At 41.0% G+C, this 14,669-nt stretch overlaps 2 protein-coding genes across 3 annotated transcripts; one reads left to right on the top strand and one right to left on the bottom strand.

The window, feature by feature from the left end:
* Positions 1 to 48: 48 nt before the first annotated feature.
* Positions 49 to 10,286, bottom strand: ppm1g (protein phosphatase, Mg2+/Mn2+ dependent, 1G). Of its 2 annotated transcripts, none has more exons than XM_042213997.1 (14): positions 10,117 to 10,286; positions 9,725 to 9,861; positions 8,745 to 8,814; positions 8,563 to 8,648; positions 8,256 to 8,385; positions 6,576 to 6,687; positions 6,122 to 6,300; positions 5,168 to 5,343; positions 4,950 to 5,081; positions 4,568 to 4,670; positions 4,076 to 4,207; positions 3,787 to 3,916; positions 3,510 to 3,609; positions 49 to 1,837 (listed from the first exon to the last, which is right to left on the bottom strand). In XM_042213997.1, the coding sequence occupies exons 2-14, from the start codon at positions 9,833 to 9,835 to the stop codon at positions 1,640 to 1,642; spliced, it is 1,659 nt and encodes a 552-aa protein (XP_042069931.1). In that variant the 5' UTR covers positions 9,836 to 9,861; positions 10,117 to 10,286; the 3' UTR covers positions 49 to 1,639. The 2 variants fall into 2 exon arrangements, with proteins under 2 accessions (XP_042069931.1, XP_005915151.1); XM_005915089.3 differs by having other exon boundaries at positions 6,101 to 6,300; positions 10,117 to 10,285.
* Positions 10,287 to 11,131: 845 nt separating this feature from the next.
* Positions 11,132 to 13,547, top strand: mis12 (MIS12 kinetochore complex component). The gene is made up of 2 exons (XM_005915090.3): positions 11,132 to 11,645; positions 12,406 to 13,547. The coding sequence occupies exons 1-2, from the start codon at positions 11,226 to 11,228 to the stop codon at positions 12,679 to 12,681; spliced, it is 696 nt and encodes a 231-aa protein (XP_005915152.1). The 5' UTR covers positions 11,132 to 11,225; the 3' UTR covers positions 12,682 to 13,547.
* Positions 13,548 to 14,669: the final 1,122 nt, after the last annotated feature.

Raw genomic sequence — 14,669 nt, 5'->3', positions numbered from 1 at the left:
AAACATGAATCTGGTTTTAACAATAAATAACAGGCGCACACACACAAATACGGTTGATTATTTTAAAAAATGTATTTGTATGTACTTACATACTGGTGTCAAAAGAGTATGCACCAAAATGTCACACCGACTCACAATTACAAAGAAAAAGCATTTTCCATTTCTTCAATTACAAGTATTGAAAAAAAACTATGTACAGAAAAAAGGGCATGGTGACGAGATAGGACACTGGAAACAACTTTACAGTCACACGATGTCTTAAATGAGACTGGAAAAGAAAAAAAAGAAAAAAGTCTACACCGTTTTCTTAACCTCAATTTGTATTTCCACTCAGGAAAAAAAAACCTTGTGCATCCTTCCCCCAGTCCAGCGTCAAGGAGATTTCAGAGTGTGCTCACAAAAAGACTTTAATTTTTTTTAATTGTTAGAAAAACTGCCAGAGGACTGATTATCATAAATGAAAAACAAACAGCTGAGTGGAAATAATTTTTACTTAAAACGCATCCTAAAGATATCCTTAAAAATTAGTTATAGTGGGAATGAGACAGGCGGCGTGCGAGTAGCTGAGGTGAAGATAGGTCCCGGGCTCTAATCGCCACTTCTCTCTGGATGGACATTAAAGGCCTCGGTTCCCCTGCTATCAAATCTTACTGATGGAAAGCACACAAGCTCAAAAACCCTGGCTGGAAACAGAATTGAAATGAACCAAAACACAAAACCAGGAATGAAGAAAGGCAAGATAAGGTGAGGTGTTGGGCTGTTGCATCAGCAGCAAGACTGAAATTAAAAAATATATATATCTTTATCCTTACTTGTGAAAGAGTGCTAAAGGGAGAAAAATATAAATGGCAAATTAGAGCAACTGGACAAGAGTCTGTGTGGTCCTCATCCTGATGGGCAGAGCTACACAAACTGACAGAGCTAAACCAGCACATCCATTCTCACTGCATCCTGAAGCTTCACTTTGGGAGTCCTCTCGTTCAATTCATTCTTATACAGTTACAGCGTAGCAACCAGCATCCATTCCAGCACTCTGGGTTCAGTGTGTCTGAAGAGGATGTGAAACAAGAATTCATGGTTGGCAACATCTGAGTCTAAAACTGCGAAATTTACACTGCAAAGCCACAATGGAAGTGCATGTGTCACACACGTGAACATGAATTAGACTCATAACTTCACAAACTGGTCAAAATTTTACCAAACTGCTACGTGAAAAGTGATTTAAAAAACAAAACAAACAAAAAAAAAACAACAGTGCCGCATTTGTCTGCAGGGATCTACACATCTGACTCTTTAGACTGGTTCCCCTCCTGCAGCATCCTACTGGTTGGAAAATGATGTGGTATTTCGTGTGTGCCTTTTGTGAATTTAAGAACCTCTTTCCAGCTGAATCAATCAAAAGAAACTACTGCAGGGTGTGTCTTAATTGAAAATCCACCAAGAACAGAGCACAGGAAAAAAACAAACAAAATGAACTTCTCATGGTCTCAGTTCGGCAGAGCTTTTCTAATGTCTGCTTCAGGGTGAAATGACGTTTGTGAGGTCAGGATTTAATTTTGAACAGAATGTGTCTCTGTGTTGTGTCTGGGGTAGCGTGGGACCAGCTGCTCCGTCTGGGACAGTTTCTCTCGTCTCCTCTTTAGTCACTTTTTGCCTTTTTGCTGTCATTTCCATTCTCCTCCTGCTCAGTCCCTTCTCCCTCTGCATGCTTCCTCTTCTTTGTGTCGTCCGAATCTGTGGAAGACGGGTGTGCCCGGAAGGTGACTATGACGCAAGTCATGTTATCACATCCTGTCCCATCTCCAGATGTGTCGGGGGCCAAACAGTGGTCCAACAGCTGTCAGGAGGACATGTGAAACTTGAAATTGAAGACTGAGACCTTGGACAATGTTTTTGAGGCAATTAAGGCAGTAAGACAGACAACAGTGATTACTTGTGATTTTCCTGGTAACTAATTTACTTGTCACTTAAATGTGAAGAAACAGACTAGTCTAAGAATAAATTATCAATTAAAAGGAAGAGATCGAACATTGTACAAATGCCACATTATAGATCAGTTTAACCCCTGCATGCATGAGGATGATAATGACAAGGGTGAGTGGTTATAGGTTTGTTCCTGAAAGGTGCGCTCTTTCACAGGAATATCGTAGGCCATACTTATTTCCAACTCCCTGTCACTGACGAGACAGAACCCTGACGCGACATGGATGGATGTGAAAAAATTTATTAAGCTGGCATGATGGTGTGTTGGTAGCAGGCAGGCGATACGCAGTACTTTGTCACATGATGACAGAGCCTGAAACACTGGCGATGGCCAATGCTACCCCCCTCAGCCTCCCAGTAGACACATCTATGGTACTGATATGAAAATACATAACCTTGTTCTCAAGTTATTGCATTCACAAGATTTTCAGAAAACTTGGCCTCTGACCTTGAGGTCAAGGTCACTGAGATTTGAACTCATTCACAAACTGGGGTGACAGCAATACCCCATCAGCCTTTTACAGCTGAGGGATAAAAACCCCAATAGCTACATCTCAGACACTACAGGCCTCACTTAGCATGTTAAATATTAAAGTTCATGACAGCACAATTGGAATTGGAACAGGTTTGGTTGGGCTGCCAGGACAAAGCGTCTTCTCTCTATGGTAGCATGGCTTAGGTTTGGAAAGGTGCGTCTGAACAAACCTCAAGATTTCTGGAACAATATCAATTGGACAGACAAGATAAGTGGAGATGTTTGGAGGGGATGCGCAGCACCACATTCGGTGAAAATATCAGCACAAACACCTCACATTAACTATTAAGCACGGTGTCGGAGGGGTGAGGATTTGGGCTGTTTTGGAGCCACAGGACCTGAACACCTTCTAGTCATTGAGACAACCATGAACTTTTCTGCATACCAAAGTATTCTAGAGCCAGATGTGAGGCCAGGACAATGAACCCAAGCACAGCAGCAAATCGAAAAAGGAGCCCAATCTGTTTAAAATGTTGTGGCAGGACCTTATAAGAGCTGGGCATGAACAAATCTCTATGAACTGAAGCAGCATTTTAAAGAGGAGCGAGCATAAATTGCTCTAAAATGATGTGAGAGACGAATCGTTCAGAAAATAATTACTTCCAAGTTCCTGCTGCTGAAGGTGTTTGTAACAGTTCCTGAATCACGGGATGTACTTTGTGGAACTGTGAAGAACCGAGTCCCGTGAAAACTGTTTCACATGACTGTACACAATGTTGGCTTCTGAGAACTGCACAAGTGTTTTTTAAGCTACTGCATGGATTAAATCTCCACAATCTTGTCTCTGTGTGGCAGAAGAACTAATAGTTCTAAGAGCAAATGCTATGTGATTAGTTCTAATGCTCTACTCTTAGATCTAATTGTTTACAAAAACTGTATATCTATCGCTTATCCATTTAGTTTTTGCCCTGCTGCTCAGTAGAGCATTGTTTAATCCCTGATGACTACACTGTACTTCAATATAAAATCTGAGTTTTTCCTTCATGCTCACCTCTTCCACAATCGAGGAAAGTGCTCTGGTTTTGCCATTCTGGTCTGGTTTGATCTTCTCGCTGATGAAGTCCACCACCTCCTGACTGCTCAACACATTCCTGCAAACACACAGAAGCACAAACGGGATTTAACAGCTGAATCAAAACATGGTAACTTTGGTGTCCGTTTGTTTTTTGTCTCAAGTTACAAAATTATTTGACTAGCTCCAGTTTTGGACATCATTTTACTAACACCCCTGAAATTAGTTAATGGGGCAAATAACCATTTACACTCACCAGATGCCGTCGCACGCAATAACCATAAAGTCGTGGTCCTCGTTAAGTGTCAGAACTTTAACATCGGGCATTGCAGAAATCATCTGCTCCTCTGGTGGCAGAGACTTGTTCCTCTTATAGAAGTGGTCACCTGAGAGTCAGAGTTCAGACTAAGTTTGGTCACTGCAGTTGAGAACATGCAAACACTGGACATCAATGAAGAACTGCTACTATATTCAAAAGAAAATGAATAGGAGTGATTCTAAGAACCCGAATATTAATAATCTGAAGGTTTCACAGAGTCACCTACCAATGGCTCTGGAAAGGTTCAGTCCACCATTGACACGCCCATCCATCGTCACCTTCCCTCCAGCGTTTTTGATGCGAGCTAACTCCACCTCGTCCTCTGGCTTGTGGTCGTAGGACATGTCAACAGCTTTGCCTGCAGTCACACAGAAACAGAGTGCTCACAAATTAGATAAAGACTGTGCAGAAATCCACCTTTACTGCAAGTCTGATCCTTCAACAAACTGTTCAGTAAAACATCAGAGAATAAATAAGAGAAGCAAGGTCAAGGTTCCTGCTGCTGGAGGAGGTACCACAACAACTGATTTAGCTAAGAGGTTTTCAATCTTTATCGTGGCACTGGAGAAATCCTGGGTCCTATTTCTTACGTAACACACAATATAAACATACTGTATGCTGCACATTAGAAGTGGGGAGAGTCACTACTATGCCAGAAACCCTCAGCTTTGACAACTGTTTTATAACTCAGTGCTTGAATCAGATAGTTTGGACCTACCGCGTTCAGACACCACGCAGCGAGAGTCTCCAGCATTGGCCACAATCAGCTGTTTCCCTCGGATCAGAGCCACGACGGCCGTGGTTCCGCTGTCTGAGCCAGGCTGTAAACACAAACACGTGAGCTGTAACATGCTGCCAAAACTACGAGGGCTTATAACGATGTAACCGAACCACCGTCTTTCATATGAATGAGACTATTTGATTTGATTCAAATCAAATGGTCTGTGTCATGTCCACTCAGGCATGTGATACGTAATTTTTCCACTTAACAAGATGTACAAATGACCATTTGTTGAAAACAAACCTCATTTTTGGTTTAATAAAACCAATAAAAAAATACATCAAACAGCAAAAATAAAACTTAAGTCTTTACAACACACCTCTTCTTTGCCATCCATTCCAGGTAGACACATTTCCTCCTCCTCTTCATCCTCAGAGTCTTCTTCTCCCTCTTCTGTATCCTCCTCTTCTTCCAGCTCACTGCTGTCACCATCTTCATCTTCACTGACATCCTGAGTTAAAACAGTGATTACACTGGCGTTTCAGAGTAAAGTTTCACAGCCCAAAAAATTCCAATATTCTACTCCCTTAGTCTCACCTCTTCCTCACTAGCCTCCTCCTCCTCTCCTTCAGACTCGCTATCATCAAAAAACCTGGACTTCGAATCTCCTGAAGCCTTTGAGGATGAAGAGGAGCAGGAAGGGCCTGCATCTCCTTCTGCTTTACTGGCCTTTTCCTCACCATTGGAGCTTCCTGAATCAGCTCCACTGTCAGCTGTAGGAACGAGAAAAGAAAAATGTATAAGAGAGTGAAAATAAATACACTGAGAGAGCACTGACTGATACATCTACTTTTGAGCAGACTAGACTGCAGCTGGGAACCGACATCTTTGTTCACGCGGCACGTTCTGATTACAATGACCTCAGCAGATTTCTGGTGAAGGAGGCCCACCACCAGCTACAGTCCAATGCCTGTTTTCCACCAGCATCTACTCAGCTTGATATTCTACTTTACTCTGTTTCGGTCATTTTGGAATACAAAGAGCACCACCTAAATGTGTGTGGGATGGTTCCAGCAAGGTGGCCCGAAAGTCCTGTGATGTAATTTGTATGCAACACAAACAAAAATGGAGGATACTGAGGTGACGGTACACTGTGGCTCTGTGTCAGACTCAGGGTGTGAAAGAAGAGATCAGAAAAGGCTAAAAGCAGCAAGAAGAAACACTCTGAAAAAGTTGCTCAAATTAGTGATATTTGTGATTTGTAGATGAAAGGATGGACATGTTGCTATGACATAAGCTCAATGGTCATAAGGCTAGAAGGGCTAACAAAAAAGAAAAAAAAAAAAAAAACAATAAAAAAAACCCCAACACAATTAAGTTGTCCAATATACTTATATGGCTGATACAACTGCAAAATCCATGTGTGCTTAACACTGAGTGAAAACACAGACACTCATATGCATTTAACATGTTAAAATTGGATCTGCAGTTCTAGAATTTCTGCAATAGACCGACTGAACATCTCTGTACCTGAGCCACTGCCTTCCCCACCTCCTCTTCGCCGACAGGCTCGTAGCTTAGACCCGCACGCTGCTCCTTCGCCTTCCTTTGTTTCCTCATTGTTTTCCTCCACTTCTCCATTTAGCCCCTCTTTCTTCTGCTCCTCCAAACCGTCCCCCTTATCTCCTGAGGACTCAGGCTGCGAACTGGAGCCCTTCTTAGCTGAAACACTAAGATTTAAAACAAAACAAAATTCATTCTTGCAGCTTCTAATTGTGCCGACCAACATGAAACAAGTAGCTGAACCATCCAGACTGTTGGATATCATGAATTTCTGACCCGCTGAAAAGGTGGCAAGAGGAGAACAATTGTGAGATATCTGACACCAGTATCGATTAACTTGCATGACATGACCTCTTGCAGTAACATTTCTATTTTTTTTTTAATTTCTACTTTCTTCAGGTGAAAACTTCACACATAAATCATAACAACTTTAATGATGTACCTCATGGCGGCCGCATGTTTGATAGCATTGCGGTTTTGGCCGTATCGTACCAGCAGCTCCTCTATAGTCATCGTGGCCTCCTCGTGGAGCAAAGCTGCCTCCTCTGTGTCCACTGAGAAAAGGAAAAGAAAACAGAATTACTTGTATTATCATTTGACGTCAGAGATTCAAGCTACAAATAGTGCACGCACTCTAAGCATATAATTTACTTGCTGTATTCCCACAAATTTTTTGGTTTGATTTTTATTGCTGGTGATCATTTGAGTAGTTACAGTCAATGCACTTTGAATAAATACAGAAGGGCAAACAAAACAAGATGAATGCTGTTGTGCCAAAAGTTTACGGTTAAAACATTAAGTTGTTGAAGTGACAATAAAATTATAATCGCATAAACGCAAATCCAGGCACAAGTACACTTGCATATGACCTTCATCTTTCATATGAGCCCAATCGTAATGACCACCTCAAGGTCTATAAGCACTAAATCCTCAAAGACTTAAATGATGTCATCTGTCTGCACAGCTGTAGGCATGAGTGAGAATTCAAAAAAGCACAACATGGCAGAAACCGGAGAGCATTTTGTGACAAATGACAAAATAAGCAAAGAAAAAACAACTTTCTTTGCACTCGGGGAACTTAAAGCAACAAAAGTCTTTCAAACTTGTGCTTTTTAGAGGGGACCATAAATCACTGTCCAAAAAATAATTAACCTATTTTTAAAACACAGAATAATCTTTGCTTGCAGCAAAGCACACGTTGCATTCCTTTGATTTTATTTAACCTTTTTCCCCTAAATTTCCAGATTGCTGCTTCTCCTTTTTCAAGTGCTTTTGTCTAAAGAGGGATCCAAACAGGATGTGAACAGTAGTGACCAGAGATAATGACATTAAGCGATTTAAGGCCTTGACGTGGAAAGTTACTGCTGATGACACGAAACACACAAGTCTCAACTTTCAAGTGAGCACTTGAAGCAAAGCAACGTACTACTTATGAAGATGTGATAGATATGTTATGATGCGTTCACATCAAATGTAACATTTTTGCTCAGTGTGATTATAAACAAAGTCTAATGTGTAACTAGCTATCAGCTGCAGTCCTCCCACTACATCGGCTGCTGGAGGCACGCGTTTTAAGTAGTGAGAGTTAAAACTTCACTTTGCGTTTGTTGTGAACATACCATTAATTAAAAGTTTCAGCCCTGCAAAGGAGGAGAGGGGTTTTCACCCACTCAAGATGCGCTCCCGTGCAGTACTCCAAGACCCCGACTATGACCCCGACTAAGCCTATGATGTATATGATTGCTGAATATTGATTGCACAAGTGGGCTGGAATAGAGAAGTGAGTGATAGTGGAATTCACCGGGAACGGGAGAAGCGCAAAACAAATGTCAAAGATAAAATATTACAGTATGAAACTGACTGTGGGACAGCTGTAAGCCCTTATACACTTAGCAGGAGCACACCGCGAAATGTGAGTGTAGACATCAATTTTTCTGTTGTGTAACTTCAGGCTCGGACAGATTTTATCTATGGTAAGAATAACATTGTTCCTGGTTTATTATATTGTAATTTATGTCATATACTAACAATTCTGCATTATCATTCAAAAAGGATGAGCATTTATTATGTGTTCACTGACACTAGAATCCACATGAAATGTCACAAGCAGTGGTGTACTCACAATCGTCCTCCTCTGCCACCTTTTCAGTGGGTGGCTCCTCGGTGGGCCGTCCAGCGATCTGGACAAGCTCTTTAATGACTTCCTCTGTGGTTATCCTGCCGTCGATGGCCAAGAAGGCATCCTCCAGTGCCTGGAAAACGACATTCAAACATGTTGATACTGTAAGAGCAGAGAAGAGGCAACCATGCCCTCATAATACACCGTTTCTAATATGGCTTTAAGTATACCACAGCCAAGCAGCATGTGGTCATGGGCATTTTTCTTCAAACTCATTTAAGTCCTGCAAACATTTCTTGATGCATCTCACCTTTTGAAGTTTGCCATCTTTGTAGGCTTTCTGCTCCTTGATGATGTCAGGAAGGTACTTTGAACAGTACAGCGCTACCTCTTCACCTAAAATGGAAAATAAGTAATATAAATGAACTGAAGTGTGTGCACATAGTACTCTGATGTGCAAACAAACAAACAAACTTCAAATCAGTGCGTTACCTCCGTGTCCATCATACACGGCAAACATGGCAGTATCCTCATCGAAGTCTGGGATACTGTTGTGAGCATCCTGTGACAAAGAAAGATGGGGATAAAAATCAAAAAAATCAAAATCACAGTGAACATGAAATTTAGGTGAGACCAATGTATTTTATATTTGTTAAGCAACAAAGTTTCTTTTCTTTAAAAAAACAACAACCCCCAAAACAAAACAAAAACCCACTTAAAATAAGAACAACCTCAGTCCAGGGAGCATTTTCATCTGCAAATTCCATGAAGCAATTACAGATTTATTTGCACGTGCTGATAATGAGGTGGAGCGGTTACAGAAAGTAAAGTAACTGAGAGTTGTTGCAAAGCAAATATGTTAACAGCGCCATAGGAAGTCCCAACTAGAATGAAATAATTAAAAGGTAGATAAGATAATATCTATCAATCTATCCAGGGAATGGTCATGAGGGGACACCGATTAAACAGTAAATCAACAGTTTAACTTTTACACTCAGGTTTCATCACTGCAGCCTCTGTCCCAATCCATCTGTTGATGATCTGGTCCCCTGTCCTCTAACTTGTGAACAAAATCCTGAGATACTTAAACTCCTCCACCTGGGGCAGCAAATTGTCCCTGACTCTCCACACATTTCTGCCTATGAACCATGGCCTCAGACTCAATGGCGCTATTTCCCATTCCTAGAGATGACCACCTGATGAAGCTAACAGAACCACATCATCCACAAAAAGCAGAGATGGGACTCTTGGGCAATCAAAGTGGAGAGTGGAGCTAAAATATGTATAAGCTTAATTTGGATGACCCAGCAAGAAGGTTAGAGGTTTTGAGCTCCGCGCAAGCAAACAAACAAAACAGAAATGTCTTGCAGTTCTCATTTATAACCCAGTAAAATGTTTTTCGCTTCGTTTCATTTGGCAAACACAGCAGCAACACCACTGTCTCTGATGCGTTTATTCATTTTCCGCCTCACCTCCATGGAGACCCGCCAGCCCTGCATGGCAGAGAAACCGTAGCTCATGTTGCTGTTGCCGCCATCTGAAGAGGTCTTGGTGGTGCTAGGCTGAGACAGATATGCCCCCATGGTGGTCCGTTTCTATGGCTTTACACCTGGAGGGAAGACAACAGGAGAAAGAAGCGTCACATTTTGTTATGTTCACGTTACATTTTACATTACCCTGTCCCTACTAGCTGCGGGTGCTAGCTGGCTAACGTTAGCAACACCACAACAAAAAGTAGGCGCTGCGGCTAGCTAATACCACCATGCTAAACCCGGCTAAACTTCCAGCGGTAACCTCTGCCCCCGCGCGAGCGGCTGCGCAGCTGCGGGGAAAATCAAACGCCTAACACCGACGGCTGATTTACCTGTTGTGACGGCGCAGGAAAAGTTTAAAAGCGGCTCCAAACAGAAAGAGATTCACATAGGAATGATTGCACGTGTGAAAGCAAAAGCCGCTATCAACACACACAGAGAAGAGAGAAGCACGAGCCGCGAAGGAAGTGAATGCGCGCGCATGCCCCTTTCGCTCGAACAAGGTGGGCGTGTCAGAGGGCCACGTCACACGCTTTGGTCATGCGCATTGTTTAATCAACAGAAAATCTTTTCAACTTTTTGTTTGTTTGTTTGTTTTTTAAATTTGAATAAGCGGAGTTATTAACTAAAACTAAAGTTGAAAATAAATTAAATAAATTTAAATTAGAAAGAAATTATTTTATTTATTATTTATTTTTTTTAGACGTTATACTCTATTTTTTTAAGATGATAAAAAAACAATACAAAAATGAAACTGTCAACAGCAGGGGTGTCGAACTCCAGGCCTCGAGGGGCAGTGTCCTGCAGGTTTTAGATATCACCCTGGGTCAACACACCCAAATCACATGATTAGTTTATTAGCAGGTTTCTGGAGAACTACAAGACATGTTGAGGAGGTAGTTTAGCAATTTGAACCAGCTGTGTTGGATCAAGGAAACATCTAAAACCTGCAGGACACCGGCCCTCCAGGCCTGGAGTTCGACACATGTGGTCTACAGGCTCTAGAAAGGACCAGTTTTAACATCACATCATCTGCAGATGTATACCCCTCACCCCAACCGAAACTTTTTCCACACAGCTAGCATAAGGAGGGATTAATTCCTACGTTTATTGCTACTACAATAAAAACATATACTTTGGCTGTGAGTGAAGTGTTTGTATTTTATGTGGTATTTCCAAAAGTGTGAAATTTTTATAAATAAAAAAGACCCCTAGATTAAAATGAAGAATTTCCTATTTGTCATTAACAACTTCTATCGGTTGGTGGCGGTAAAGATCCATTTCTACATTTGCTGCCCGAAAACATCTCAACTATGACCAGGAAGAAGAAGGACAATTCGTTCCAGACCATACTCCATACCAGTTGGTGGCGGTAATGCACCTTTCACTTGTTTGCCAACCGCCAATATAACTGTAAGAAAGAAAGAAAGAGCGATTGAACATGGCGCGGGAAACCCGGGAAGCAGAGGTAATGGATGTCAACAGAGAGGACGTCTCAGAGGCGGACAGTCTCTCTCCGGCTCAGCTAAAACTGTATGAGACGCAGTTTTTCGGCTTCACCCCGCAGACCTGCATGATCCGTGTTCACAGTGCTTTTCTGGATTGTTTGTACGAAATTTTGCCCGTTGTGGAGAAGGTTTGCGTGCGGCAGTTGAGTAAAGGGGAACCGGACGGGACTGAGGAACTGCTCCGGTCCCGGGCTAGAGAGTGCAGCCGAAAGCTGCAGCAGTTCCTCGAAGAGCGGTTCAAACAGCTGTCAAAGCGGATGGATGGGCTGCTGGTTAGCCACTGTTTCTCCGTGCCGCCAAACGTCCTGCTACCCGAGGATCAGTCGCACAAAAACAACCCCCAAGACATCCAGGTGGGTGGGGAGGCCAATGGAGTTGATTATTTTTTTTAGGGCTCTGTATGTCTAAGATAATGTTAAAACCCTAACCCTGGCACATTTTCGTTCCATTAATCTCTATTTAAGTCGGAAAACCTCAAGTTAAACATCTGGGTGTTGACCTAGGCAACGCATGTTTGTTTATATAGCACGTTTATTTATATAGCAGGTTTCAAACACTAGCTAAAACCAATAGCTAAAATCGGAGAAGATCTGGGTAGTTGGTTTCAGCAATTGACAGCATAACTTCTAAATGCCGTATTCTCTTTAATTTCCCAATAATTTCAATTATTGAAAAGTATGCTCTCTTGGGTTGAGATCAGGTGATTGACCTGGCCACTGAAGAATTAAGAAACTCTGAAGTTCTGTCCTATCAGTTTTGCAGTTCTGCATTTGATAGTGGAAATGTACAAGCACAAAGTTATACAAGTGTGTAGATCAAAAACCTATGGACCTAACTGTGTTTAATTGCAGTAAGTGTTAAAAATCAACTTAAATGCAGTAAAACTAAAACCCAGACTTGTGTGGGGGAAAAAGAGGAAGGAAAATCAGGAAGGTTTACTAAGTGGACACCGAGTTATGAATATCTGTGAAATTTCAAGAATACGAGCAACTTTTTAATGGCATTAAACCTGTTCTAACTTCATTTTAACATTGAATTCATCATGATTGTTCAAAGCATGATTAAAACTGATATTTCTCCCCCTTGCTTTGAATGGGATCTTGCATGGTCCAGGAGGTACTGAAGCTGGAGTCCTCCCTGGTGGACCTCCAGAGAGCCTATGAAGCAGAAGTCTGTGCCAGACAGGCCCTGCTAGCTGAGCTAGAAGAGCAGAGGGAGGTGCAGAAACAGCTGGATGAGATCCTGACATGGGTCAGTGAGCTCCAGGAAGCCTGGGTGAGGGAAGGTAACGGCAACTTCCATGAAAGTTTTCGACTGGTGATGGAGTCTGTAAAGAAACTGCAGGAGGCCATAAGGGCGGTGCTGGTCTGCAGCACAGCTCCTCAATGAACCGAACTCATATTTAAAGTCTGTTGCCCAAATTAATAAGTTCTTCAATTGTTTGCCAATTCATTTTGGTCACCACTGGTCATAAATAAATGGAAATATTGTGAAAACACAAAAAAACCCCACTTGTTATCCTTAAAAAGACACTGCAACTCTGAGAAGGCGCAGACAGCTTTATCACCTTTTCCCCATAAAAGTGTAATGTAAATAATAAAGCCCATATATGCAGTTGAGTCTGTTTAATAACCTTTTAGTTAATATTCAAAGGGGTTGTATTGTATGGGAGCAGTTCTCACAGTTTTACTGCCAGGCTCTCCTGCAGAAGCTAAAAAAAGTTCAGAAAAGAAAAAATAAATTGTAAAGCTACATTCAGTTGCTTCCTTTTTCCACAAATTGTAGATTTCTAAATTGGATTTCCTTCATGACACAACCCAAATATCTTTTCTTTTCTCCCAGAAGGAGAGTCAAATATCATTTTCATTTTTGCCTGTCAGGCGAATATTATTGAAAAATCCATATTTTTTTCCCCCCTGCTTGTCCAATAATCATACCTACATCCTCAACATGAAGACTGCAGCCTTAATGATGTACTGCTTTGTTTTTCTTTCATCATATGTGTCTTTAGCTCTTTTATCAGGTTAACCAGTTGATTAAGATTAACACTGTCCAGCAGATGGCGCTGTCTGCATGTTAATGTCAGGGAATCACTATTCACTTAAGCAGAAATAACAAATACGCTGGTCTGAGCTTCTTACGTGTCATTATTTGATGTATTTCTCTGTACAGTATGATGGCAAACTGAATAACTTTTTGTCTTGCATAAGACATTGTCACATTGTTCAGATATTTTAGATTAAAAACTGTTTTGAGAAAGAAACTTACAGTAAATTTACTCACCAGCAATGAAAACATTTGTTAACTGCTCATTCAGTGTTGGGAAGCACAGGATAAAAATTACTGGCCTTGTGTTGTAAAGAATAAATGTTTGTTTACAGAGTAAAAGCTGCTTCTTGGGGGTTTTTTTTCTTCACATAATAACTCTTTACTGCATGATTAAGAAATACATTAAGACAGTTTTTCAGAGCAAATTACCAACAGAAAGAAACACAAAATTGTTTGTGTCATTAATGCTAACACATTTAAGATATGCACAATAATTTATTGATCTCAACATTTCTAAAAAAAAATTCTTGAGATAAACATATATGCTATCTCTGTTTTGGTTTATTGTGGTGTCTTTACCTGTTGTTGTGATTTGGCCTTATATAAATAAAACTAAATTGAATTGAATGTTCTGCAGACCGTCCACCAGCAGTGATAAAACCTGCAGTAAAACTGGTGTATACTGATGGCTGAACTCCTGCATTCAAGGGCTTTCTCTTCAAAGACTGTCACTCACGATTCAGTGGGACACTTTAAATAATATGTTTACTGAAACAGAGGAGTGGGTTATGCTGTGAGAAGGTCTTTGAGCAGTTTTCATTGATGATTGTTTTCCCCCATAACTGTGTTGTAATTTGAATACGCCCTACCCCCCCCAAGGGCTACCTTAGGTATTGTCAATAGCATTATAATTCAGAAGTTTCTGCTAACCAGCCTCCCCATCCTCTGCAAAAAAAGAACTTAATACTTTCTAATCAGTAGGGGGCAGTACCTCTCTGTCATTTAATGCAAAAGTGGGGTTACTTGTGTTTAATGACTACGAGTTTTTCCGACAGTTTTCACATTAATAATAATAACTTTATTTATAAAGCGCTTTCAAACAAAGTGCTGTACAACTAAAGAGATAAATAAAATAAAATAAAAGCGATACATAGCAATACAGGTAAAAGACATAATACAAGTTAAAAACAATAAAAATTAAAAAATTAAAAGCCATAGAATTAAGACATGTAGGATAGGGTGAACAAATGTGTCTTCAACTTAGTTTTAAAAACCTCCACAGAGCATGCCTGCTGAATATCTTGAGGGAGGTTGTTCCACAGAAATGG

The sequence above is a fragment of the Haplochromis burtoni genome, unplaced genomic scaffold, assembly GCF_018398535.1.
Source record: "Haplochromis burtoni strain Fernald_Lab_line unplaced genomic scaffold, NCSU_Asbu1 Contig_11, whole genome shotgun sequence".
Classification (NCBI taxonomy): domain Eukaryota; kingdom Metazoa; phylum Chordata; class Actinopteri; order Cichliformes; family Cichlidae; genus Haplochromis; species Haplochromis burtoni.
The sequence above is the reverse complement of the archived record's forward strand: the minus strand, read 5'-3'. Positions and strand labels throughout refer to the sequence as shown.

Excerpts from the sequence above, each read along its gene's own strand:
- ppm1g (XM_005915089.3), bottom strand. The coding sequence starts at position 9,835 with ATGGGGGCATATCTGTCTCAGCCTAGCACCACCAAGACCTCTTCAGAT. Across the intron at positions 5,344-6,100 it reads TGGGGAAGGCAGTGGCTCAG|CTGACAGTGGAGCTGATTCA; the intron begins GTACAGAGATGT and ends TCGTTCCTACAG. Across the intron at positions 4,208-4,567 it reads CTGCGTGGTGTCTGAACGCG|GCAAAGCTGTTGACATGTCC; the intron begins GTAGGTCCAAAC and ends GTGTGACTGCAG.
- mis12 (XM_005915090.3), top strand. The coding sequence starts at position 11,226 with ATGGCGCGGGAAACCCGGGAAGCAGAGGTAATGGATGTCAACAGAGAG. Across the intron at positions 11,646-12,405 it reads ACAACCCCCAAGACATCCAG|GAGGTACTGAAGCTGGAGTC; the intron begins GTGGGTGGGGAG and ends TGCATGGTCCAG.